The sequence below is a fragment of the Chaetodon trifascialis genome, chromosome 13, assembly GCF_039877785.1.
Source record: "Chaetodon trifascialis isolate fChaTrf1 chromosome 13, fChaTrf1.hap1, whole genome shotgun sequence".
Taxonomy (NCBI): domain Eukaryota; kingdom Metazoa; phylum Chordata; class Actinopteri; order Chaetodontiformes; family Chaetodontidae; genus Chaetodon; species Chaetodon trifascialis.
In genome coordinates, this window is record NC_092068.1 from 8204410 (window position 1) to 8229953 (window position 25544).

Sequence of the window (25544 nt, forward strand, 5' to 3'; positions counted from 1 at the left end):
TTGAAAGTTTTGACCAGAAATCCAATCTGACTGCAGTCTCTCACACTTTGTGCATGTGTCTCTCCTCTTCACAGGGGACAGATTTGGCAGTTAGTGTTCTCTTCTAATCATAACAGTGAAATCATGAGTCATTTGGTTTAAGCGTTGCATGCTTAATGAGACCAAATCAACCAGGAAAAGCTTTTCAAATACATGTAAAAAATGTTAGTGGAGGCCGCTTTTAGCTCCACCAAGTGACCAAACCTCATATTGCACAAATGAATCAATGATGGTTGTAAAGGAGTCGACTGAATTAAGGACACGTTCAAGTATAGAAAAGGAGCATATTACTATATTTCATTATGAAATTCAGAAGTTACAAGTCTGACGTACCACAAAAGAGACTTCCTAAAGGCTCATCCTAAAGGTTATTTTAACATCCACACATGAATTCTGAATACACACAACCAAACTCTAAGTCCTTTAACAATATAACAGTGACATTATTTGAGGTAAAATAAGTAGAATATAATGTCAGAACAACTCACAGTTAACCACAAGCATTATATAATCATACATATCTCTGGTGAAGACAGCATTAACTTCACTGGGTCAGTTAACTTTACAGGAGACCCACCGACAGCCATGTTTAAATATCATAATTAAGATTTCGAATACAACAAATTGTTTCGCCTTTTCCCTATTTTGACACATTACACATGTAAAAACTGACAATATAGAGGACAAAAATACTCCAAACCTATAATATGTTTTGTTGGAGATACTTTACAAGTATCACAGTGAAAGGATGAACTGTTTCAGAGTTATTAGAGGTGAAAAACACCACATGTTTACAGTAAGAACAGAATATATACACTGAATATCACAGACGTACACTCACAGACACAGTGAAATATTAAGGGGAATTAAATTCATTGAATTGAATTTCAAACAAAATAAAACTCTGTGCAGATTCATCTTGTTAAATCTGGCTGGTTGCTTACAGAGGAACTCTGACTCCTTCATCCGTCTTAAATAAAAATAACCCATAACTTCAGGTTTTAAGTGGACGTGCGTGGATCACCGCAGACGGCGAGGTATGGGAGGTGCTGAGTTTATGTGCCTCTGGGTGGGTCTTTGAGGAAGTGCTCGAGTCGGGCAGGATATGTAGCGCTCATGCAGCATCTTCTCTGGCACCCTACGAGAAGCAGACAGTGCTGTAAGGTCAGCGGCTCTGTCGCACACGTGAACACACAGTGAAGAGTGGGTGAATCTGTGATTATCAGAAAAAACTAAACTCAAGGAGAACATATCTCTACAAACAAAATAGGTTCTTTCACCTTTCTTATCCATTTGAATACATTTAAGAGTTTGTACTGAATGGAAAAGGTATCTGAACCACTGCAGTGATGTGCCAACCAACTACTGAGAGCAGCTCTTTTCAAAACTGACCCGGCTCCACTCAAGACGGACTGACCCACACCTGGTAAACCAGCTGCCAGTCGCATCATCATCATCACTACAATCTGACATCAGATGCCTCACCAAAGAGAGGCAGCTGCAGAGGTTAGGTTAGCGGAGGTGAGTGTCATATGTGTTCAATAATTGAGTACAGCCTGGGGGGCAATACTAAATTCCCCGTGTACCAGAACAAAGATGGGTTCAGCTAGACGTTTCTTCAGCGCTGGCACAGAGAAAGGTAGCATGAACGAGAGAGACAGGCGATATATAGAGTACATTACCAGCTGAACGAATCAAAGGTGTAGCAGAGCATGCATCTGGCATGCTGTAGTACACACAGTACTCTTCCCCACATGACTTTTGAAAGCGATAAGACGTCTATCGCTGAAACTCATCAGACTGTTTCAGTCTCTCGAAGTTACAGGAATTCAGTGCAGTTATTGTTAGCAATGAAACCGTTTTTAGCGCCACTTTGATCTGTGCTTTCATTTGAAGGTGTTCTCAGTGTGGGCTCTCTCACTTTGTGTATTGTTGTTATTTATAGGTTTACGCTGCATGAATATTAACACCTTCATCACTTTCTCATTTAGGCTTCCTCCCAATGCACAGCTGTGAATCACTGGTGGGTGAACATTTCCTGTCCATCATTTACTGTTTCACTCCACGTCTACACATATCAAACATCTACACTTCTATTTTAATTGCTATTAAGCATCACCACATTGCAACGTGATACATTTGCTACATCGCATTGTTCTATATGCATTTGTGTCATATTGTTTTTTACTGTATTATATTAAATGCACATGTGTGAGTAAACTCAATAATTGGTCTTTAAACTGACCTTTCCGGGACCCGTGGAGGAATCCTGGGTGGAGTCATGTGGGCTGCAGCATCAGACGGCCGCGGAGGTCGTGGTGGAGGAGGGAGATTTTCTATCCCGTCCTTTAAAAAAAAAAAAAATGTATGTGACAACACCTACAGCACTTTAAATTAAATACTGTGACAAATCAAACATTCAATAAATACTATGCTCTACCTTTACAACAATGACTCAATTAATCGATTAATCAATAAAACTGTAATTTTTTAAGCAGAAGTGCCAAAATCTCTTGTTCTAGCTTCTCAGTTGTCTCATCTCTTAATCGTGTGTGACATAAAAGTGAAGTTCACATTAGTCAGACAAAACAAGCAGATAGAAGAGATCAACTTGTGCTTTAGGAAATTGACATTTACACTATTTTTCTGACATATGACAGAGCCAATGATGACTGCATTAACCAAAAGATCATCAGCAGATGAGTAAATAGAGAAAAGCGTTGTCAGCTGCAGGCCCCTTCAGATATAAGACCTCAGGATGTGAGCAGGGGTTTCAAAAGTGTCACAATCTGAAATCTGTAGCAAAAGCATCACAGTTCTGATCACATTTGATCCCGAACGATTTCTGAGGAACTATTGTGCAACATGTGCTTCAAAGATTACACGAGAAGTTTGAGTCTGTTAACGATTTCATGCTAGAAGTAAAACTGCACTTTTAAGTATCCTAAGAACTGAAGCAGCTGGTGACGCCAGAATAAAACCAGACTCATCTATTGGTGTTTATTTATGTCGTGCATGTTACAGGAGCAGAGGACAGGGTCCGACATGTGCAGCACCACAACCGAAAGCGGAGGTTCAGTTGGTTTGTTGGCACAGTGTTTCTGATGCGTAAGCACGTGTGAAGAATGCTGCTGCTACGTGCACTGAAAAGGCAAACGCTCTTATTGGTGATTGAGGCTCACCTCAAAGTCAGGTTCTGTCCCGCTGCTGTAGCTGAAGGTGCTGTGAGTGCTCAGTCTGTTGCTCTCAGTGCCTGACGTGAAGAAAAAAATGGGTTCATGTGGAAAGACAACAGCTGATTTCAAGTTTTAGTGCTTGTTGTGAATTATGCCATAATGTCAATACAAATGAGTCTCGCTACAAAAACATGGCACTTGTACAGCATGTCTGCAGGAAGAGGTGTGAGCGATCAGAGCGAGAATAATTTCAGAGAACAGACAGGCTAAATGCGAGAATCATGAGGCTGGCAGTAAAATTTTCCAATTGTGGTCAACACATCAGTGGACTTGAAAGCGCAGTGTTTGTGCTCCTCTGATATTTGCGCATGCGTATTTTTTTTCTTTTTAGTTGAACGTAAGTTTTCTTGAGCAATACCAAAATGACACAAAGCACAGGAAGATAAAGAGACAGTTCCTTCATAAAGCATGTAAATAACCTAGACTTCATACATACTTAAACACACAGTTACTGTTAAGGTTTAATGATCTTATCAAACGTCTGTCTTTAACAGAGAACCTTCATTTGTCAAACTGTCATCTTACAGGAGGAAATTTCCGTTACTTCTAGAGCGTAAGAACTTTCACACAAGCTGTCTGTGAGGAATTGTTGTGTTTCTTTGTAAGTGTTCGAGTGAAATCTGAGACGTGCGTAATGTGTTGAAATATAGGAAAGGGGAAATAATTGGTGAGACAAGTATTTCAGGCACATTTTAAAATTTCAGAGCAGTTACGTATCTTGGGCCAAAGGGTGAAGCACCGCAGCAGGTTTGCTCACCGGGGAGTTCTCAGGAAATCCGTTGAGTAATTTTATCTATGAATAACTGAGTCCATGAATGACATTAATCTGTGATAATGTCCAGAATAAACAGAGCAAGAGTGAATCTCCTCAAGAATAAATAGCCAAAGCTCCTCAGAGATTTCTTTCACCTGTTCTTTCTTCCATTTGATCAAATTTGTATTCATAGGGGGAGTGTTAACAGATTGAAACACATCACAGACAGAGGGCACCGTCATAGCCGGGCTTGTTTGTCATGTTTCTGATTACTAACTTGTTTCTGATTAGCAGGCATTTCGAGACATTATACCAAGGAAATCCATGTTTTTCTTGCAAATGAGCAACAGCCCCATTCAGGTGCGGGTCACAGATAGCACTTAAATCAGCCCCAGTTGAAACCTCTATCAACCCAACATGGTGGGAGTGATGGATTCAGAGTAGGAATGGGAATATTCTCAGCCAGCAAGAAACCCTGGTTTGCTTGCAGATACTGAACACATTGTGCATCATGCAGTGATAAAACAGAAAGAGGAAGCTAAGGCTTGTTTGAAGTGAAGCAATGTTGAAGTGTGAAACAACGCTCTAAACATGTAAGGGAGGACATCCAAAATGCTGGTATCTCTTACGGGTAATAAGATGGCTGCCATTATCGTGAGCATTACATTATTTCCAATGGCAGGCAGCTGCTCAGAAGTAATAGAAGAGAAGTAATGCTATTTTCTACCAAGTCAGAAGAAAATGAATTTATTGACAAACATCTCTCTAGTTGCTGCATGGAAAAAACATTCTTGAGTCAAGTTCACTCTGCCCACTACTGAATCTAGTTTGGGATTATTCCACTGGATTTAGCTTCAAGCATTTTGACCCCCCTCTACCCAAGTTGCACCCAGTTGGTTAAATGACAAAAAAGAGGAAAATTGAAGCTTTTTCATGAAAAGTATAAACAACTACAAATGTCAGTGCTTCCAATATCACCACTGCCTCCAAGTGCCACTACGTGAGACTTATTTTGTTCTCCTGAATGCGGAGAGCTGAGAACCTACGCTGTTTAATCACAGCTCTAAACACTGAGCCAGCATGCTGAAATACGAGCCAAACAAACCAAGAAAAAAGCATCATGACTCACTGGACGTGCTGGACGTGCTACCTGTCTTCCAGCTGCCTCTCTGGATAATGTGCGCCGCTGGGCGGGGAGGAGGAGGGGCCATCTCTCTGGGTGCTGGCTCATACACAGAACACTCTAATGTCATAGTGGAGCCCCAGTATAGGTTCCTCTGCAGCGGAGCGCTTATCTCATAATCTAACAGGGGAGAGACCACATCAAATGTTAGCATTATGCAAAACAACAGGATGTGATTTTCCACTGTGTGGAGACCAAAATGAATCATTTTATAACTGTAAGAAACGCTAACAGTCAGTCCATCGTGTTAAAAAGCATCAGAGCCATAAATAAATATTCAGATAATCAAGTGATTCTACCAAGCTCCTTTCCCGTCTTCTGTCTCTCCTTGTGACGCCTGGTGATGCTGTCTCGTAATCGCTTCAGATTTTCCTGAAGAAGACAGAAACGTTACACATGACACACGTTGGATCCTCGAGCGATGATCAACACTCGACAGACCATAAAGTGTCTATCTACCTGCTGATAGCGTATGGAGTTGGACCTCCGCTCATGGTCAAACTGCCAGGCCTTGAACTCTTGGACGGCCTCATCCACAGTGATTTCACCCACTTTCACCCTTTCCTGCAGAGATATGAGCTGCCTCTGACCAGGTGTCTTCATCCCAGCGTAGGGGTCATAGTCAGGAGAGGGGGGGAGCGCCACAGGCTGAGCTGGATGGGTGGAAAAGGACAGAGGAGCTGTCAAACAACTGTGAAATCTTACACTGCACAGAGACAACATAAAACATTTTTTTGGGGAAATTGGTAACTAGAAAAAACAATGTGGAGTTGTGCAGCTGCTTCATGTGCAAAGCTGGTGTGGAGGCAGAATTGTGTTTTAATCAAATTAAAACACATTAAAATGCCTAATAAGGACCTGTGGTTAAAATGAAAAATAAAATATTAACAGCAATCATCTCAGCTTTCCGTGAATGCATAAATACAGCCGTCATGATACGAGGTTCACTAACTGGCCGATCAAAATAACTGCAGCACCACATATTGTAGTGTGATCTTAGACGAGTTGGGCTGCAGAGCTGAACAGAGTAATTCCCCAGACTGAAATTTCTTAACCTTGGTGGTCACAGTATGGTCTACCTCTTCTCTTAGATTAGTTACACAGTAAATACAAATGGTGGACTTTATTTTCATCTGCCAGCTATGAGAAGGTGATGCAAATAAGGCTCACATGCAACTCAAAACAAGATGCAGATCAGTCTGACCAAACAAATTTCAAAACTTGTTGGTTTTCCTAGTGTCACATGACCTGTCTCATGTTTGCACTCACACGATATCACAAAACAGCAAGATGATGTCTCGCTGCAAATTTCAAAAGAAGTTTCATGATTACATCACTGAAACGTTCACATTAAAAATCATTTTATTCCTAATTCTTTATGTCAGCCATGGAATATCTGCCGCAGACATGACTTTTAATCTTTTAGGGGGTTATTATTTTGAATTCTTTAAAGTGTTCTTTACCTGCAGAATATCCCATTTCTGGCGTTGCACTTCGATCAGATGTGCCTTTATCTGAAAACACTGTCAGAAATATCTATTATCAACCTTTGCCTGGGGAGCAGATTAATGAAATGTAATAGAAGAGAACATTTTGGGAAGTACAAAGGGACTGCTCAATACCTCTAGAGATGTATGTCATAGACTTTTCAGACTCAGACTCGGGTCTGGGGATGGGGGCCGGTGGACGGTTCAGGATTACAGGGTTATAGGTACTGTTTGCATCCACAGTATCATAGATATCCTCTGGGCAGAGCTTGTATGGATCCTCCTCTTCTTCAGCTTGATCTACATCATCACGATCATCTTTTTCTGCTTCCTCACTTTGATGGTGCTCGTCGTTGTCCTGGTTTACACTGGCATGTGGCTTCGCTGAAGGACACAACAAAAACGCATGACACACACTCTTCATACACGCTGCTACTTTAAAGTCATTGCTTTCAAAGTTACTCAAATGTGTACCTTGGAAGAACTTCCTAAGCATAACTTCCTCAGGGTTCTCGTCTACCGCACTCATCACCTCATCTAAAAAAACAAAGCAGGATCATCAGCAGCAGCTTAACCAGCAGTTTTGTAATGTACGTCATTGTTAAATGAGATGATATTAATCTTACATAGGTCCTCTGCACATTCAGGATCAATCCCCAGCATTGACTCATATATGTCCTCTGAGCAACCTGAGTATTTCATCATGATATCTTGAGAGGTAGCTGACATCAACTCATACACATCTGCACTCCCGTCTGTGTCGATGGAGTCTGCAAAGTGAGACTTGAGCATGTCTGCTGTCTCCTAGATTTGTTTGAACACAAGAGACAGGCGGACAGTGACTAAGAAAATCACAATCTGACAACATACCGTTGGACTCATTGGAAAAATAAGAATAAGCTCTGGACATACAACGAATTCATCCATGAACTGTCTGAGATCGGAGAAGCCACTCTTCTCTGCCAGCGTGTTTGGGTAGTCTCCATCTTTGTTCATCACGCTGTAAGCTTGCAGAGCCCCAGGACACTGAAGGAGAATGGTGGTCAGCTTCTTCAAGCCGTACTTAGCAGCAAAGTGGAGCAGCGTGGGAAGTTCCTCGTTACGCTGATCTGAAGGACAGAAAGTAATCAGCTTCAACAGTTTACATGACTGCATGCTGACCACTTTTGCTCACTGGGGTTTCATCATAACAGCTCAAACAGGCATTGCAGAGGTGCAGAGCATATGCTTCCAGTAATACACTTGCAGCAACACAAGATCTGGCCCCAACTTATCTGGAGTTATCTGGGGAATGCCCCCAAATAAATCAGCTCTGGCAATAAACAGAACAAGAAATCTGCACAGCACTCACATGCGGCCATATTGTCTTCCTCAATCTGTCTGATTCCAAACAGCTGAAGACCAGTTGCAGGCATCCTGGATTTTAAGGAGTCAGTTAGCATGTTGTCGAGCGATTCTGTTGCATTCGACGTCAAGTTGAAGGCCTGAAAGAAGAAAAAGGCTTGCATAAACTGGAGAGCCATAAAATGAGTAAAACACAACCATGTTTACTTTATGACATAATGTCCCACCTGGCAGATGAAGTTAACAGGATCAGCAGCGTGTTCAAGATAATGACTGACTTCTCCCATGTTGGTATAATACGTAACAGGCCTCAAGCTGACGCAGGATTGGTCAGCGTGCATGATGAGTGATACCACTCCGGCAGGCATATCTGGAAAAAAACGAAGAAAAGTTTTCAAGATCTTTCCATCGATACCGTCAAAATAGACTGAGGTCATGTGATTTCCTGGAGATACTTGCCAGGTGCAGTCACACTTATAGTGTATTCATTCTCCACAGTGGCCGCAACCCTTTTTGCAGCGACAGCTTCAGATGAAAACTCCACCTCTGGTACTGACTGATTGTCTACTTTATGAGTGAAAATGATATAAAGTGTCTCCAATGCCTAAAAACAAAACAAAAAAACATGCCTTCTTAGTATTTAGAATTGTATTGATACCAGCAAACCAGCACTTCTGTTCATCATCTCTGTCACACAATTAAAGGCACTGAGTTCACATGGCGTTGCCTTGGAGGCAGCTCCGATCCACAGGTATATTGTATTGATTGCGCGGTAACTTCAGTCTTACCCCGCACAGAACTCTGCTTGGTTGAACGGTGAGACAGGTGAGGTGCGTGGGTGCGCTCCTTTCCTCACTCGTTGAATTCCCCCTGCTCACCGGTTCTTCGTCCTTCAGGACAGTTTCTTTTTGCTCTCCTGACACCACTTCCTCTTTTTCTTCAGCCGTGGGATTTTCGGTTGAAGAGGCCGCTGCATTGTGCAACTCTGCTACAGCTGCAGCCTCTCGCTCATTTTCAGCCTCCACTTGCCTGCCTTTGAATAAAAATAGTCATTATTATCAACAAATCAGCTACTTCTGCGGTGACCTAAATATTCTACGTAGCTCAAAGGTGTTTCATGTTGCCTTTAAGTATTCAGCTAAAGGGTAAAAGGCTAAGTTGACACATGCAAATTCACTTCCTCTCGCCTCTGCAGATGGTTTCACGTACTGAAGTTTTAAAGTTCTGCCAGTGCACACAGCAGAGGTGAGGGAAATTTCATCTGTGTACTATTTCTTCAGCAAAAAGCAGTCCAAATGAAAACTGCAAATCTGTGGATTAACCTGATTAACCAGGACACTGTTCTGCACAGGCAAGAGGCTAATGTTTTTTTTCCCCTCAAACATTTCTTGTCAAATCTTGACCACTGCATACAATATGAAATTTCATTCACTTGCATTGCAGTGGAGCTGAGTTTGACATCATAACTTTACCATATAATTCAGCTTATCACAGTTCCATTTCATGTAATTTGTGTGAACTGGCCCTTTAATTGCTTATATTTCTTTAAAGGCACAATAAAAGAAATAATAAAGTATGATTAATTTTGCGTACTCTCAGTGATGGACTCCATAATGGCAGAAATGTAGAGAGTGGGGTCATCCTCAGCAGAGACCTTTCTCCAGCTCGGCCAGTCTTCGAAGCTCTCCGTCGGTATGTTGTCCTCTGACACGCCGCACAGCAGCGCCACCACTCTGTGTGGAGGATAAAGGAGTCTCTGAAGCGCTCCCTGCAGTTCAGGGTCACAGAGCATGTCCAGCAGTGCTGCCGTGAAGAGCAGCACAATGCATTTGCAGCTTTGGAAATACTCAAAGTTATATCCGTGGAGCTGATCAGCTGGGCCGACCACATACAGCAAAATGTCCCGTTTGCGGAATTTCCGGGAGGATTTCATGATCTGCTGCAGATACGCTGCCCATTCCTGTGCGTCAGCTGTGTGCAGAATTACCAGCTCGTGTGCTGAGTGTGATTCAGAATTAGCTGAAAAACAGAATGTATTACACAGTGAGTGTGTACAGTACATGCATTCAAACAGTCTGAAAACTGCCTTACCAAAGCTGGAAAATATCAATCATTAGTTCCTCTTAAACATTGCTGATCCAGCCTGACCACGTGAAATGAATCACAATCTAGTAATCGTCTCAAACATTAAGCTAATGATATGACACTGGTCATATTATGTGTTGGCTTCCATGTTGCAGCAGGTAGTGTTTGTCAGGTAAATGCTCCACAACATACCAGCTGTCCGGCTGTGAAATGTCAAGGTGACTGTGGTTAGAGAATGAATGTCCGATTTGTTTGATATGTCAGCGCGGAGCCAACAAGGAGTTGTGCAAACATTGCACTGTGTCAACACTGGTCAGAGTAATTTTGTTTGACTCATTACAGTGTTTAATCAGGTCAAGTTCACCTCTGTACACGCTAACAGGGAAAGAAATCCAACTCGACCATTTCACCTTCATCACATTTGCCACTGATGACGAGGCAGAAAGACTTGCCATCTGTTTCTTAAGGGACTGATAACATGACCGATTCAGTTTTGGAAGTGGGAAATGATCAAGTAACCTACATATGAATTTAATCATACAGGAAGCTAAGATGCTTGCTTCCTCTTTTCTTTAAAAAAAAAAAAAAAAAAGCTCAGAAAAGAATTCTAAATAAAAGTTAAATAAAGTTCAATAAATGAACGTATCACATCTGAAGAGGAAAAGCATTCTAAATGACATATCTTCATTGTGTAATAAATGACATCTGTACAGAGCTGTTTTTATGTAAATATATATCTTATTTTCACCACCTGAAACTGACTAAAAACACAGTTATAGAAGAAATGTCATATTCACCTGATTGAATATGTGACACCGGTTCTTCCATGGTTGTGAAGCCTCAAATGTGGACAAAATCAGCCCACAAGGAACATCCCAAATATGTCCTTTTGGTTTCTCAAGTTCACTTCAGCTGCTTTCCTCTTCGAATGAGACGGTTTTTAGCTTTCACCAGCTACAGTACAGCTCTTTGCTCAGTTGTATTAATAGCAACCCTTAGTTTCCTGATTTTGGTGACTCTGCCCCACTTCCTGAAACAGTTGAAGAAGTGAGAAAATGCAGCACAGTGGTGTGATGTCGTGCAAAATGTGATGACAGTCATCATGCCTGTTCTTCATTAGTCATGTTCAGATAATGAAAGCAACACAAGATAAGGAGTATTGAATTTTGAGGCATGCAGACACTGACCTTGACTCAGAAAACAGCTTAACAAAAAGCCTCTTGTCTTTCATGAAAGAAACACTTCTGAAATGTTTTTGCTCTCTGTTCTCAAAAACACTGCGTAGACACACATGCACATGCATGCGAGACCAAACAGATACCAAAACACACCCCCACACAAATACATCAATTCACCTGTTGTGTGAGTCAAATGACTCTTCCGTTTTTTCACTTCCTTAACAAAAAGTGCTTTGTGTCGTTGAAGTCTGACAGTCAGTGATACTGTGAGACTGTATCTGAAATGAATAAACCTGCTCATGTCCAAACAGCAACACCATGATCATGTTACCTTCAGTTACTATTAAAAGTGACAGTGAAGGTGATTTTTCTAAGTGTGTATTTTTAGGCTTTGTGTTGTATAAGCTATAACATTTGTAATAACATCACTTTCATGATTATAACCCTGTCTTTAGCACAGAGTTATTTTTGTGCTCAAATAAATGCTGACTGAAAACTGTCTCACACACACACACACACACACACACACACACACACACACACACACACACACACACACACACACACACACACACACACACACACACACACACACACACACACACACAGGCACACAGTGTACTTCCTAAGTTAAACAGGCAAATGAGTGAATGAATGAGTCAATGAACTGAATGAATCATCTCTATGGTGTCACTATTACTCAGTTTGTGAAGTTCCAGATTCCCCAAGAATTTCACTGATTGCAGAAACTGATTGTGACACATGGCACTGCATGGGTACAACCACTAGAGGGCGGCAGACAATCGCTTACGTTAGCCAGCAGATGGTCTCCATCAGCAGTCGCTATGCAGACAAGTGAACAACAGAGGAAAGCAGACAATGCGAGGCATGCAGATGAGGGATCCAGGTATGTCTACGCAGGTGTGGTAAGATAATTAGTAACATCCCATCATACTTAGGGTTTATTCAAATGTGCTACTCTGGTTAGAGAGCCTGAACATATCTGTAAATGTGGGGAGTTGGTCTGAGCATCTTTACTTGGCAGGAACTCACTTGGAGGAAAAAACAGTTCCAAACACCAAATCTTCCTCCTCGGCTTAAGTGAAAGTTGGTGTGGAAGAATGAACTAAAGACAAGACCAGCATGCCACACTGACAGAGGCAAACTGTTTGGACCTCTGCAGGCCAGCAGGATGATGGAATACTTTAAATGGGAATGTGGATGCAGCCTGTCTTTCTTTGGAGAGATGGACTTATGTTGTAAAAGAAAAAGACACGTACTTCTCTCACTGATGGAATACTTATAAAGACGTCTTGGATTGGAGGGGGAATGCACTTCTCTCTAGTTATTATTTTTACTGTCTGCCAGTTTATGAGTTTATGTCCTTGGCATGTGCACTACCTTCTGTAAAGTGATGAAGATGCTTCAGTGTCCAACACTGCAATTCATGGATCGCTTAAACGGTCAAAAACGGTTCAGCACACACAGATGAAAAACTAAATCAACTGAATGAAGCCTCAATCTAACATGAGAGCAGGTGGTGTGGGCTGCAACAACAAACACCAGAGAGGTTGCAGAGCTTAAAGCCCCTTTTCACACATATTTATGCTGCATGTAAAAAGTGTTGAAGGCTACATTGAGGTGTATTTTCCTGGCATGCTTTAGACCCACTGAAGCATTTGGAGGGCGAGGCAAATGCCAATAAACACAAAGCAATCATCGGCGATCACGATCATTGCGAGTTGATGAGCCTGATCGCAGCCCAACAAAGCGCTCACAGGGGATTCTGTGGCAGCACCTGAAACAGCTCAACAAAACAGCCCACTTCACATCTCGTGTAGATTTACTTCAACAAATTTCCACACGCTTGTCGAATCAAAGCCAAGAAGCTGTTCTTGGTCTAAAACGTTTTCTCCGTGTTTGGTTTATTTTGGCTTGTACATGCAGGTTTGCCCCGTCCTCAATCTTCAGTTTCTTTAATTCTAGTTACAGAATCACACGACAAGAGTTTACTCCCTTGCGTAACCGTGAATTCCAGCCGCAAAATCAATTTCCACAGCTTTGCCTTCCTACAGTCGTGCAATTAGTTTTGTTTCTGCTTTGACCTCTTTCTACGACGGAGACCTTTTAATGGCCGCAGCAAAAGTTCACTCTGCCTTCTGAAGCTGCCTGTGAAGAGCAGGGTGATCCATGACCCGCCTTTAAGTACAATTTCCTGTAGAAAAAGAATCCTCTAATTTCTTCTAACTCTGCCATTAGCTACCATAAGCATGACCGGCCCGTTACCTTTTGTTTGGGCTCTCTTGAAACCACTATCTATTAGGTGGCTCAAATCAAATCCCTGCAGCCTGAGTTTAATAAGAGAATATTTTTGCTCCTATGTTTTAACCTTGTTATCCAATATCCTGTCCTTTTGGTGTGCAGTGTGTTTTCAGCGCGCAGAGCGACTCCGCCAAGGAGCGTGCGTCAGTTCACGACAAAGACCTGACATCCTGCCTCTCGGAGCACCAAAGTTCAGCTCAGATTAGTTAGTGTTACAGTAACAGCCTATCACTGACCATTATTTTAGTCTACGTCTACCTGAGTCATGCACAGATGTTTGCCGGACCTCTTCATGTGAGGTTTAATATGAGGCATGCTGAACATGGTTGGCTTATTTTCCTGGAAATTGCACATTTCATTTTTCCCCTTAATTATTTAAACATGGGCAAAAATCATTTTTCGCAACTTTTCTTAGTTAACCCATTGTGAAATCTCCTCTGCTGCTGACAGACGCATGGTTGTTGCAACAGGAATGAGAAAATTGATTTGTGCCAATTTTCTGAATTTGATTTCAATAACAGCCACATAATGCGCCTCCTAGGCAAAAACTTCGTATTTCCACTGAGATAATTTCGAGGAACGGAGGAAATGCATTTTGGCACTTTGAAACAATTTCATAAGCTTGTGAAATTTGCTCAGTTCGTCGAGAGGCGTGTAATTCCGCAATGACAGAATAACAGGAAAAATATCAAAACTCGAGTTACTAAGCACCAAGCACTCTGAGGCAGGAGGCTGTCACACAGGGGCAGGAGAGTACTGTACATCTAATATTGCCCGCATAATGGTCATGTTACCCTCTCATTTACTGTACTTCCCCATCCCGAGAAAGCTCTACCTCATATCTGCTCTGCCTCTGAGGCTGTTTGAGAGACCTTTAAAGCGGAGGAAACTAGAAACAAAGCACAGTCTGAGGACATGGAGTGCAATCTTGAAATGGAAAACTGAAATGGGGAAAGGGGTCTGCAGCTGAAATGTTATTTGGATGATAGCCTGCATAAGAAAGGAACTGTGTTTGGTTTCTCATTGAGAGTCACCAGCAGGGCTCATTGTGATAAGAAAATAAGTCTAATGTTACCTGATCTGGTATAATGTGGACCAATTACCACTCCATTGCACTTCATTACAGGACTGTAATAGGGCCGGGGGTCAGTGCTTGAGATGGAGTGGCAGAGGAAAATTGAGTCGTCATTGATAATATGATAAAAACTGACAGTGAGAGGCCCCTCCAACAAATTATTGAAATTTACAGTTGATAGGGAAACACTATAACCTCATTTGGTAAGCAGCTGGCCAGCACTTGTACAAAGCAGGTCCTCTAACACAATGAGAGGCTTATGGAGAGAGGGAAATCCAAAACTATCCCAGAATAGTTTGAGCCTCCTGCTCATTGGCCTCTGGAGCTGAGTGTGCATGCATTCAGTTTTTAGAAATATCTAAAGTCACGCAATCTATCCCGCCGGACTGTATTTTTCTCTTGAACAGGTGGATTGTGGGACCCATCATTATACGCATGTTGCAACAATAATATGCTGACCAAAAAAAAATCTGGCTGAACAAACAAATCAAGTCAGGCTGACATTATTTTTATTCTTAGTGTTGCTCCACACTGGAATAGAGAAGTGCGGAGGCTAACAAAATAGAAAATCTCACAGTTTCTGTAAACACTGTGCTCTTGGAAAAGGTACGGCAGCCATTTGTTTGCCTCAGCTAAAGTGCTTCCATTTGAGGCCCCTTGAATAAATAAATCAAATAAACTACCGTCAGACATACATTTTCAATCCATCAAGGTAATCAGATTCTGTTTACCTGAATGGGAACTATTCTAAAATGTTATTAAAAACTTAAATGGAGTTTAGGTGTGGAATAACTAGGCACAGGAAATGATGAGCAAACAGCAGGATAAGATTCCAATTACTATTAAACAAGCATCGCATTGACTAGTAAAGAGGAAAATAGCTTTGACATTTTCTACAGCCGGAGCTCCCACCTGACAGGCTTTGTCGTAGAGAGCACAGCAAATTCAATTCCTAGGCTTTTAGACATGAGGTAGTCCAAGCACTTCTACTGAAATATTGCCTAAAAAGGCCCATTTTCAAATATTTGACGTGTGGTCCACATCCACATGTGTGGCTCAAGAGTAGAGACTTATTGTGCAAGAACTGTTTCAGTGAATTCTTCTTAGTTTGACGGAACAGCTGGGATAAATATACATGTCATAGATAAAGAAAAAAGATTTCAGCATGCTTTAAAAGCTGAATCTAATAGAAGAGACATGAGGCAATATAATGTCCCATATGCACAAAATGAGTCTCTTCCAGCTCGCCGCAGTTTGAAGCATCGATGCCTCAACATTAAGAATTCAACAAGGCCATAAAGTCATTACCTTGCACTGAAGGAAATATAATTTATGAATCATTTAGGAGCCCGGCTAAGTTTATCTCACATATCTAAATAGGCAATATATTGAGTGCATGCTTCATTGATCAAAACTGTTGTGGAACAACTTATCGAGCAACCATCTTTAACTACTATTTAAAGATCATTTTGCTTTCATCTACAGTCTCCACTCAGCTGAAATCACTTCGACATGATAAGACAGTCAATTTGGATGTCAGCTTTGGCTACAGTAATCACACTGGCCACTAGATAAGTGTGACTTTATTTATTTATATTGAGCCCTGTGCGTGTCTAGTTGAAGATAATAGTTTCATTTTCCTGAGAAAGTTTGCCAGCTACCCTCATTGTGGAGTAAATGTGACAGATTTCTGCTTCATTAGGATTCATTGGGCTGACAGAGATGGATTCGTAAGATGAATCAACAATAGCAAAAGCAGTATGCGGGATTCCATGAATCTCTTTACTCTCCTTGTAAAGGCTTAAATACGCGCTTTACAGCTTGAGATTTACAGATCACAGGTGACAGCAAGAGAATAACAATGAACACTCACACTCTGAAAAGTAATGGTTCAAGAAAAGTTCCTCCAACACACCAACATGAAAAACGCCTTTTTTGCCTTTTTACATCGGTCTGATAGTGCACCTATTAAACAATATGTCGAATTAAAAAAAATATATTCATCATTTTTTGCACTTTTGTGCATCTGTATTTTATGAAAATCATTTTCAAACAGTAAACAAGGAGTTTTAAAAAGGGCATGACCGCTGGAGCAGCAGTATATCACTGCTGTGTAGCTACGCTAACTGTGGTTAGTCAATGACGGTTGTGTGATGCCAGCTGTAACCAACATTTCCTCATCATGTTCCACATTAGCTCATGTTGATCCTGGAGCCTCTGTTACACTGATTTCTTGAGTTACTTGCTATCAACAGATGGTAAGGTCAGGTGACAGACTCATTTTGCTCCAAGAGTAACACCCCTATGGATTAGTACTTCAGTGTGTCTTCTGGTATATTTGAAATCTTGGACTTTTCCCTCTGCGGCATGCTCGCGTCCTATTTGGTGGATCTTGTGATGATATGAAACTGGTCTGTTTCCAAAGGTTATCTGTGGCCTCTGAGAGACTATCAGTGACAGACTCCCATTGTCTTGTGAGTTGGCGTAGTGCCAGGTGGGACTGCTTGTCCAAGTTAGCAACAGTAACATTGAGAGGGAGAAAAGGTCACGTATACTGCTGCTTCATTACATATGACTGGAGTTAAAAACAGCATTTCTGAAGCATTATGGAACTCCGGGCAGTGGGGGGAGACAGGAATAACGAGACAGAGCTGTGGGGGTCAGACAACAAAGATCATGAACCATGTGAAACAACAAAACCACAGGACACCAGCAGACATTTGACGATGATACTGACTCCAAATGTGTTCTATTACAAGTCAGTACAGTAGCCTGGGTGAACCAGCACCAGTACTGTACATGTCCTTTCAGAAACTGATAAAGGCTCCTTCACAGTTCCAGTCTGAACAGCCCATAAACGGATCCTTGTGGAACATTTCTTTGGACTTCTCAACATATCACCCAACTCGCTCCTACAGGGACTTTTATGACGGTTTCTCTGGCAGTCACCCGAGGGGTTCATAAAGTACTACATATGGAGGAACTGTGAAACAGGCCTCCGAGAAGCCTTAATTTTTAAAATTAAAGTGCATACTTACAAAGATATTGCATTACAGAGCTTGTTATTACCTCCACTGCCAGTGTAGCATGAGGATTTTGCACTTCCACAATGCAGCACAAGAGGTCAGAGCTTCACTACAAATACTATGAAATACCTTGGCGGCTAATCCACAGCGACTGTATGCCAGACATGCACCATTCATCGTTATCATGAAGGCCATTGCCTGAAAGATGTCTGTTGAAATAAGTTTGCTTAAAACATCATTACAAATCCAATTAATAGTGTCATTAAACTAGATGGAAACAGTGACAACATTGTGTGATTTAAAATACAGAAAGCCTGCAGCTGCATACCAGGTAGCAATCTAACTTGTCAGAGATGTTTAAATGTAGACATTATTGAGAAAGGTGCTGCTATGGGCTTTACTGACTGACATGAGCTGCATTGTTATGTCACACTTACAGTAATTATCGGATAGATTAAGAATATCCATCTCAAAGGGATGGCTTTGTTAAAATGTTTAGCTGGAGAACATGAATTTGTTTGTTACTTCCAGTACTCTTATATCAAGAACGTTAAATTGGACATGAAGAGTACATTTTAAAATTCACTATAGCTCGCTGTATGTTGATCTTGTCATGGCTGTCCGCAGTCCATGGCATGCATCTGTGCCCGGGTCTATCTCTACTCACAGTCCACTTCAAGCACACGGAGAAAACATACCATGATTCATGCCATGAAAGGATAAACAGGGCCAGAGAAACTGGCTTACTGGAATTTACCATGTGGTCAGTGAAATCAGCATTGTTTGTGAAAGGCTCCCGTCGATGCCAGTTAATGAGGAGAGTGGCTTCAATTCAAAGGGCTCTGCTAACATGTAGGCATTCAAAACTCTTCAATTAACACACCATTGTTTCTGACACATTTTGTTAAAAATGCGCATTTTGTTGCATGTAGCACTTGTTGTATTTGTTTAATGTATTTCATAGAAATATGTGTTTCTACCGTTTGCATATTGCTGTATGCTGTATTTTTAAAGGAATGAAAGGTACACAGTATATTAATACAATAATGTAATTACATGCCTATAAGCAAGTCGCAGAACTGGTCCCGTACCCGTCTGGAATATTATAGCACTGCAATAATATTTAGGCTGAGAAGTGGACAGTCTGCTCAATATTTATTCCATTTGACAAGACAAATTCTTCATTTGTCCTTATTACAAAAACCTGTACAGTCAACTAAAATGAGTCATTTAGGTTTTATGTTGCAATATTTTGTGTAGCTACAGTGGCCTGAAAGAGAACATAATAATTTGTTACAAGTTTTTGAGTTTTTGTTATCCTTCCTGTGACTCTAAGACAGACTATAACAAACCAACAAAGATGTAGTGTGACACAGAAAGACAGTGCAGAGTCAATTTGTGAATTGTCTGTATCATGAAAACTTGCCAACGTTAAAAGAAACTCCAAAAAAGAAAAAAGCGGTTTCTTAAAATAGCAATGACAGCTGCTTCAAGCTGAAATGTTAGCCCGCAAGCTAATTCTCTTTGTTAGCCAAAATACATAAACCCAAAAAATACTGTTGGTTTGAAAACTAGTTCGCCAACCATCACGTCATATTATGAGCTACCACCCAGCTAGTTTAGCTGAATACTGATACACATGTAGCATTTTTAAGGTAGCCAGTTTCCAACTAACACTTCTTTAAAACAGTGATGCTGATTCATATTTTTTGCCTATTTTTTCCACCTCACACTGAAACTGAAGATGAGAGTCATTAAAAATACCAAATTACCACATACAATATTCTAAAATGTTAATTCAGCGCACACAGCTCATTGTGCTCCCTGGTTAACATTTTAAAAACCGTTTTCCAGCAAATCATTTTGGTCCACTTGTAGACCGAGTGCCACATATCCAAACCCCACAGGAGAACATGAATACCAGCATCCCATTAAAGCTAATCTGTTGTCTGGTTTTGCTGTCAGAAAATGTCCTCCATCTGACACGCCGTTCCCATTTTCTCCTCCGTCATTGACGACATTGACACTGAGAGGATTACAAGGTAAATCAATAAACAGCACCGGCTTCATGAATGAGCACAAGTCTCAGTGAACTGATACCTTCACACCAGGTTAGGCGTGTTTACCAATCCACAGCGGGATCTCTGGGGCCCTTTCCCTATAGTTAAGATTAGATGTCACCACGCTTAACAAAGACACCTCACTGCTCCACAGCACAAATCCACATTGTGTTGGTGCATCATGAGGTGAACATCAGCTCCATATTAAAACAGGAGCAAGTATGAAACTACCCAGATGTCAGTGTGGATGCTATCTAACACAATAGAGCCTTTGTTATTCTCTTCATCCCTTCTGTTTTTCTCTTTCATGAGCTCAGTGTCTTCACATGTATCCTGCTTAGGAGTACCCAGTACTCGTACTGCAATATAAATCAATATCTTCAACTACATTTCACTTCCTGCAACTTTCGCAACTTCATATTTTTTAGTTGGAAAGTAGATCTCTAACTTTCAGCAAATGGCATGGGACAAGAAGAGGCAAGACTGCCGACCAGACAGACGAGCGTTCCACTCTCCAGCTCTTAACAAGCATAGTAATACATCAGTCAAAAGCAATAATTTTACTATTAATGAAATTCCAATTTGCCTTCAGTGCATTTCACGTTGACATTTTCCACATTGCAACAGTGCTTTGATAAAGTTTTTAAAATGCAAAAACGCATCTAAGAGGCTAAAGACCAGCCCGGGTGTCAGCGTGCCTGGCAGAGGACTATGGTACTTAATTTTTATCGCCATGTGCCCGGGGCATTGAAAGCCTGAATGTTAACATTGGCTCCATTTTCATTATCATCGTATGATTATGGATTTTACTGCATTTAGCTGATAATACAACTAGGAGCTCACCTTAAAAGAAGTTGCTGGAAGGTTTCATTTCTGCCCAAATGAAATTTTCATTTGACAAACAAGTATAATTAGGCTGCACTTCTTGTTCAGTGTCAGTCTGTTTTCTGATTGAACTTAGACCAATTTGCTACCACTAAATGAGTTTGAATAATTTCCATTCTGAATGTCTTGGGGACATTAGCTTTAGGAGTGCTAAGTGGCAGCATGCTTTTTGAAGTTGCTGATTATTTGATGCCACCCCTGTCTACCTATACGTTTTTCAGCTTACTTCAAAGTTAACAAGGAAATAGCCTACCTTGGAGTACAATGAGAATTTGAAAGTGTTTTTGGCCGGGTCTGGGAGGCAAAGTGAAAATTACTTTAATAAGTGTGTAATACACTTCGTTAGCTTCAATGCTCTTTGCTTCTTCACTTTATTTCTTTCATGTGGCCACTTTTATTGTACTGAATGAGTGGATTTGTTTCTGTTGAAACTGTACACCTAATAACTAATATTGCAATATCAGTTTCATTAAACCCGCTAATTACAAATTAATATATTATGAATTATGAGAACTGCTACAGCTGGCTCTCGCTCTGCCTCTGTGTTCTTGATAATAATGTGACACAAGAATGTTGTGTAAACACCCAAACAAGCGGTGAAACTGGTAACTACTGGTTAGCAGTTATTCCATAGCCTTTATCTACATGAAGTGTTCACTTACCATAACACAATAACCATAAATGTATTAGGAGACAAAACTGTTGCAGATTACCTACTATTAATAGCACTGTAAGCCTCCACAGCCACAGGATGAGAAACAGCAGACCACTATGGATGAAAGAGAAAAGTGGGGTTATTTGTATATTTTCCCCTAATGGATTTGGTAGATGACCTAAAATCTGAGTAACAGCTATTTCAGTAGGGGTAATCCAGACATCCTCAAAAAAATAAATAAAAAAAATAAACACCAATGTGGAGCGAAATTGAACGAGAGAAATGGAGTGAACAAAATGGGTGAGGGCAAAAGAAAGAGAGGATCACAAATAAAGCTCAACGTAGGATTGATGAGAGGAAATGGGGATTTTGACAACGTGATTAAGTAATGGCTTCAAAATATGGAAGCAACGGTAAAAAGAGAATAATTTACTTGAGTATAAGAGCACCGCATGCCAATGAAGGGTGGAATTACATTTCATTAGCATAAATAAGGAGAACCAAACTGTGGCTTAGTTGTGAGGAGTTTACAGTACAAGCTGGTGAGGCAGAGACTGAACTCCAGGTCCTCCAGCACAGCTCCAAATGTTTCCTCTGCTCTTTCTTCTGTTGGCTGCATTTGAAGATGTTGGTCAGTCAAAAGAATAACGAATAATTTAACAATAACAGGCACTTAAAACATATGAAATCACTGCTGGGTTAATTAAATGTGAAGGTATTTTCAAAGGAACAAATCCTGTTTCAGTAAATGATCAAATCTATTTTCCATGCTTTTTAGGATTCCCAACTCTGCTGAGGAACTCCGCGCCCAGAAACACAAGATCGAGCTCCGATCCCAAAGTGGCACTAAATAACAGTGCAGCACACAGAGGTGCTTTACAGTACGGCAGACTATTGAACTAACATGACAAAGGGCTCAGAGACCACTACAAAGTGGAGATAATGCTGTGGAATCGGCTCAAAAGGCAGAATTACCGTGGATCCAAAAGGACTGCAGCACATCTGCCTTTCATTTGCATTGTACTCATTTTTCCAAGGAATGAAAAAAGACTCCAAAACTCTACAACAAGCTGACTTACACAGCCACACACTGGGGCTTTGTCACTTCTTGTACCAATCGCTCAATGAAAATAATACAGAGTGGAAAAAATGTTGCCCAGTCAGTCACGTCACACACAAAGTTAGTCATGAATAAACAGTTTCAGCAACATTCAACTGGATGGAGGGTTTTCACTGGGATTTATGACTAACTAGCCAACTAACTGCTGACAAAGTATGTTATTTTTGTTAATATTTAAACATCTTACCATTTATATTATGGTGGAGCAAGTCACTTTTTCGCTCATTAGCTGGATTCCTAAAAACGGAGGCGCTATGCAATTATCATTACGAATTGTGTCAAAACGCTGTGAAAAACAGTTCTGCACATTACAGAACCTGAGAGCACTAAATTTTAATAGACATGCTGAAATTTTATGCATGATTCTACGCAGGAAAGTGTTGACTTCTGCTGGTTTTACATCTGCCATAATGATTACCAAGAGCTCCATGGAGACAGGCAGATTGCTGCTGAGTGTTCTTCTACCTGGTTTTGACATCTTGGTGCTGAATGCCAGACCTTGTCTTTTTTTTTTTTTAATCTTTGGGGACTCATTACATTTCAGCAAACTACTGTTCTTCTTCGCCACACACAGTCGGGTCTCATCAGTTGACAAGAGTTAAAACACAGCGACAGTTGCTGCTCTAACACCAAGAGAGGGACGTGAATTATATATTTACTGGAAGCTAAGTGCTTAAACCTGACCATCATCACCTCAAATAAGGCATGACCTGGTTGTTCAGCTATCAATTCTTTGTTTTTTAGTTTATGCTTCGACTTGGCTGCTCGTTTCCAAGCCCTCTGCTTCTGCATTCAGTATTTGATAAGGATCAACTTACTGTACTGTGTAACTTGTGAAATTTCCCAGAAAACTGCTTCCCAGGGGTGGTGTGCAGGTGAGAGCTCTGAGCTGGAAATGAGAGCGCCTATCTATGATTACGATGCTTTAACAACACTGTAATGATAACACATGCTTCTGAATGTGAATGATTTAATTATACTTATGCATCAGGCAAAGGATTTTGGAGGTGACTGCATCAGCCTCAAAAGCTTGCACATGTTTTTGAATCAGAATTCAATTCACTGCTACTCAGCTGCCAACATCAGCAGATCCTTTGGGTTTACTCTTAATGGGCCATTTCATTTATTCTGACCCATGACTGATGCATATTCTACATTTTGGACTCATAAACACTGACTTGTGTCCAGTCCTGAAACATATATTACACATGAAAGCCTACATTACAAATCATCCTCATCTACCTTTCATCGCCGACCTTTGCTCGCTAACTGTAATGCAAACAAAAAAGTTTTTAGAAGTAATTAGAGCAAGTTAGAGATGATTTGTCATCTCCCCTGGTAAGGATTTCCAAAGATTAAATCTCTCTTAACCCACTCTACAAACACAAGCAGTGATAAAGCCAAAATCAGATTTTGGTATCTACAGCCCACAGTTTGCATCCCTATCCAAAGGAAAGCTGCTTAGCCTTGGCAGCTAGCACATATGTGAATTGCTCCAGAGTGCAAGAAACCTCTGAACTGAGCTGTTAGGAGCATTAATGAATAAATAGGGAGAAACAATGCACGTGATTTATAGCCATAATTACTGAAGGCCTCAAGATCCGACAGTTTAAGTAGCCTTTTCATCATTAAAAGCGGAGTTGATCACATGCTATTGCTGGTGGGAGTTTACTCAGCTTCAATATTCAACATTCTCTCTCTATTCAGATCTATGGCTAAATCCCAGGTGAGTGACAGGTGCCAGCTACAGGGCTGTTAGGAGAGAGCGTTTGTTGATATAACCATGTTTTCCTCTCTTTGAGCGACTGATCTGCAAAGGTACACATAAAGGCCCTCCTTCAGCAATGTACACAGAGCACTTCGAAAGGAGTACATAAAAATGTGTCTCCCTCCCCCCTCCCTGCAACATTAAACAGTGCGGAGGGGGGTGCAGTGGGAGGCATGCGGGGGAGGCTCGGGGACTCAAACAAACGCTGGAGAGTGGCAAGTTTGCATTTGCCCATACCAACAAGCTCCTATCTCATTAACAAACCGCTGAAATAAAAGAGTGCTTTTTTGGCTCACAGCTATAAAAAAAAAATTATCATAGTGATGATGTTCCTCAGCCGTCAACAGAGCTGTGATAACGTTGTTTGATGATGACTTTCCCATGAATGTTAAGCAGCCGCCGCGGCAGAGGAAAGGAGCTTATCAGCGTCTAATGCCCATCTCTAATTCCTGCCCTTCTTGAACTAGCCATTTTCTAACAGCGTTAACTGTCAAATTTACATCCCGTCTTAATGCCACTAAAGAGTACGGGGGATGAAGAGTAAATGACAGCAGTGTAATGAGGAAGGCAAGGCATTCCTTCTCCCACTTTCTCTCCCCCTCTCTTTCTCTGAGGAGAAGGAGATTTCCACAATATGGGGGCTTTTTTTTCCCCTCCTCCTGTGCCATGATGCCGTGATGGAGGGCTTACCTGTGAACTTACTGTAGGTGCATGTGAGCTTAATTAGCAGTGGGCTCTCGCGCGAAGGAGGAAAAATAGATTTTTTTTTTTCATTGCACTGCAAATAAATAAAACTAAAATTCTTACAATGACAGTGAAGCACGTAGGGAGACATTAGCATAAAAACTTGTGGCAAAAGGGATCAACCTGGGCTGAGAAAACTGCCACTGCCTGAAAAGCCGTCATTGTCTTATGACAAATGGAGGCCAGGAGGGGGTATTTAAAGGACAACATGACAGTTTTTTTGGGCAACACAAGAAGGGTGGATATTCAATAAAACATTGGTTTTAGTGCATTCCTGACATCAATATGACATTACAATTAGGATTTTTTGAGTAATAAAACAATCTCCTGCTGCTCTGTAGTTTAGCTGATCAGTACAGCTCACAGGCTTCAGTAAAAGATCCACATCCCGTTCACAATGTGTTCTGCCAAACCTCTTTCACGTGTTGTATTACTGCTCCTTGGCGCCCAGTGCACATAATGAATCAAAACAATGAATAACATCAGTATTTTGATTCAGTACAACGGAGCGTTTCTTATCAGGGAACTCACCACTTTAATTTCCTGTTTTTAAATTGGCATTTTGTCCATTTAGTCAATTAAA

The 25544-nt window shown here is 41.0% G+C and overlaps 1 protein-coding gene across 1 annotated transcript; it reads right to left on the reverse strand.

Annotated features, from left to right (window-relative positions):
• Window positions 1–441: 441 nt before the first annotated feature.
• pik3ap1 (phosphoinositide-3-kinase adaptor protein 1) lies at window positions 442–11115 on the reverse strand. Its single transcript, XM_070977604.1, has 17 exons — window positions 10926–11115; window positions 9637–10062; window positions 8832–9076; window positions 8503–8647; window positions 8271–8413; window positions 8051–8183; window positions 7612–7808; window positions 7326–7503; window positions 7174–7236; window positions 6835–7083; window positions 6676–6735; window positions 5672–5865; window positions 5512–5584; window positions 5159–5332; window positions 3222–3292; window positions 2285–2385; window positions 442–1177 (listed from the first exon to the last, which is right to left on the reverse strand). The coding sequence occupies exons 1-17, from the start codon at window positions 10954–10956 to the stop codon at window positions 1060–1062; spliced, it is 2601 nt and encodes an 866-aa protein (XP_070833705.1). The 5' UTR covers window positions 10957–11115; the 3' UTR covers window positions 442–1059.
• Between the last annotated feature and the right edge of the window lie 14429 nt (window positions 11116–25544).

What these genes read in the sequence shown, in the direction of transcription:
- pik3ap1 (XM_070977604.1), bottom strand. Translation starts at nt 10,956, where the DNA reads ATGGAAGAACCGGTGTCACATATTCAATCAG. An exon ending in CAAGCAGAGTTCTGTGCGGG is followed by an intron (nt 8,648 to 8,831) that starts GTAAGACTGAAG and finishes TTTTGTTTTTAG; the next exon opens with GCATTGGAGACACTTTATAT. An exon ending in GGAAGACAATATGGCCGCAT is followed by an intron (nt 7,809 to 8,050) that starts GTGAGTGCTGTG and finishes TCTGTCCTTCAG; the next exon opens with ATCAGCGTAACGAGGAACTT.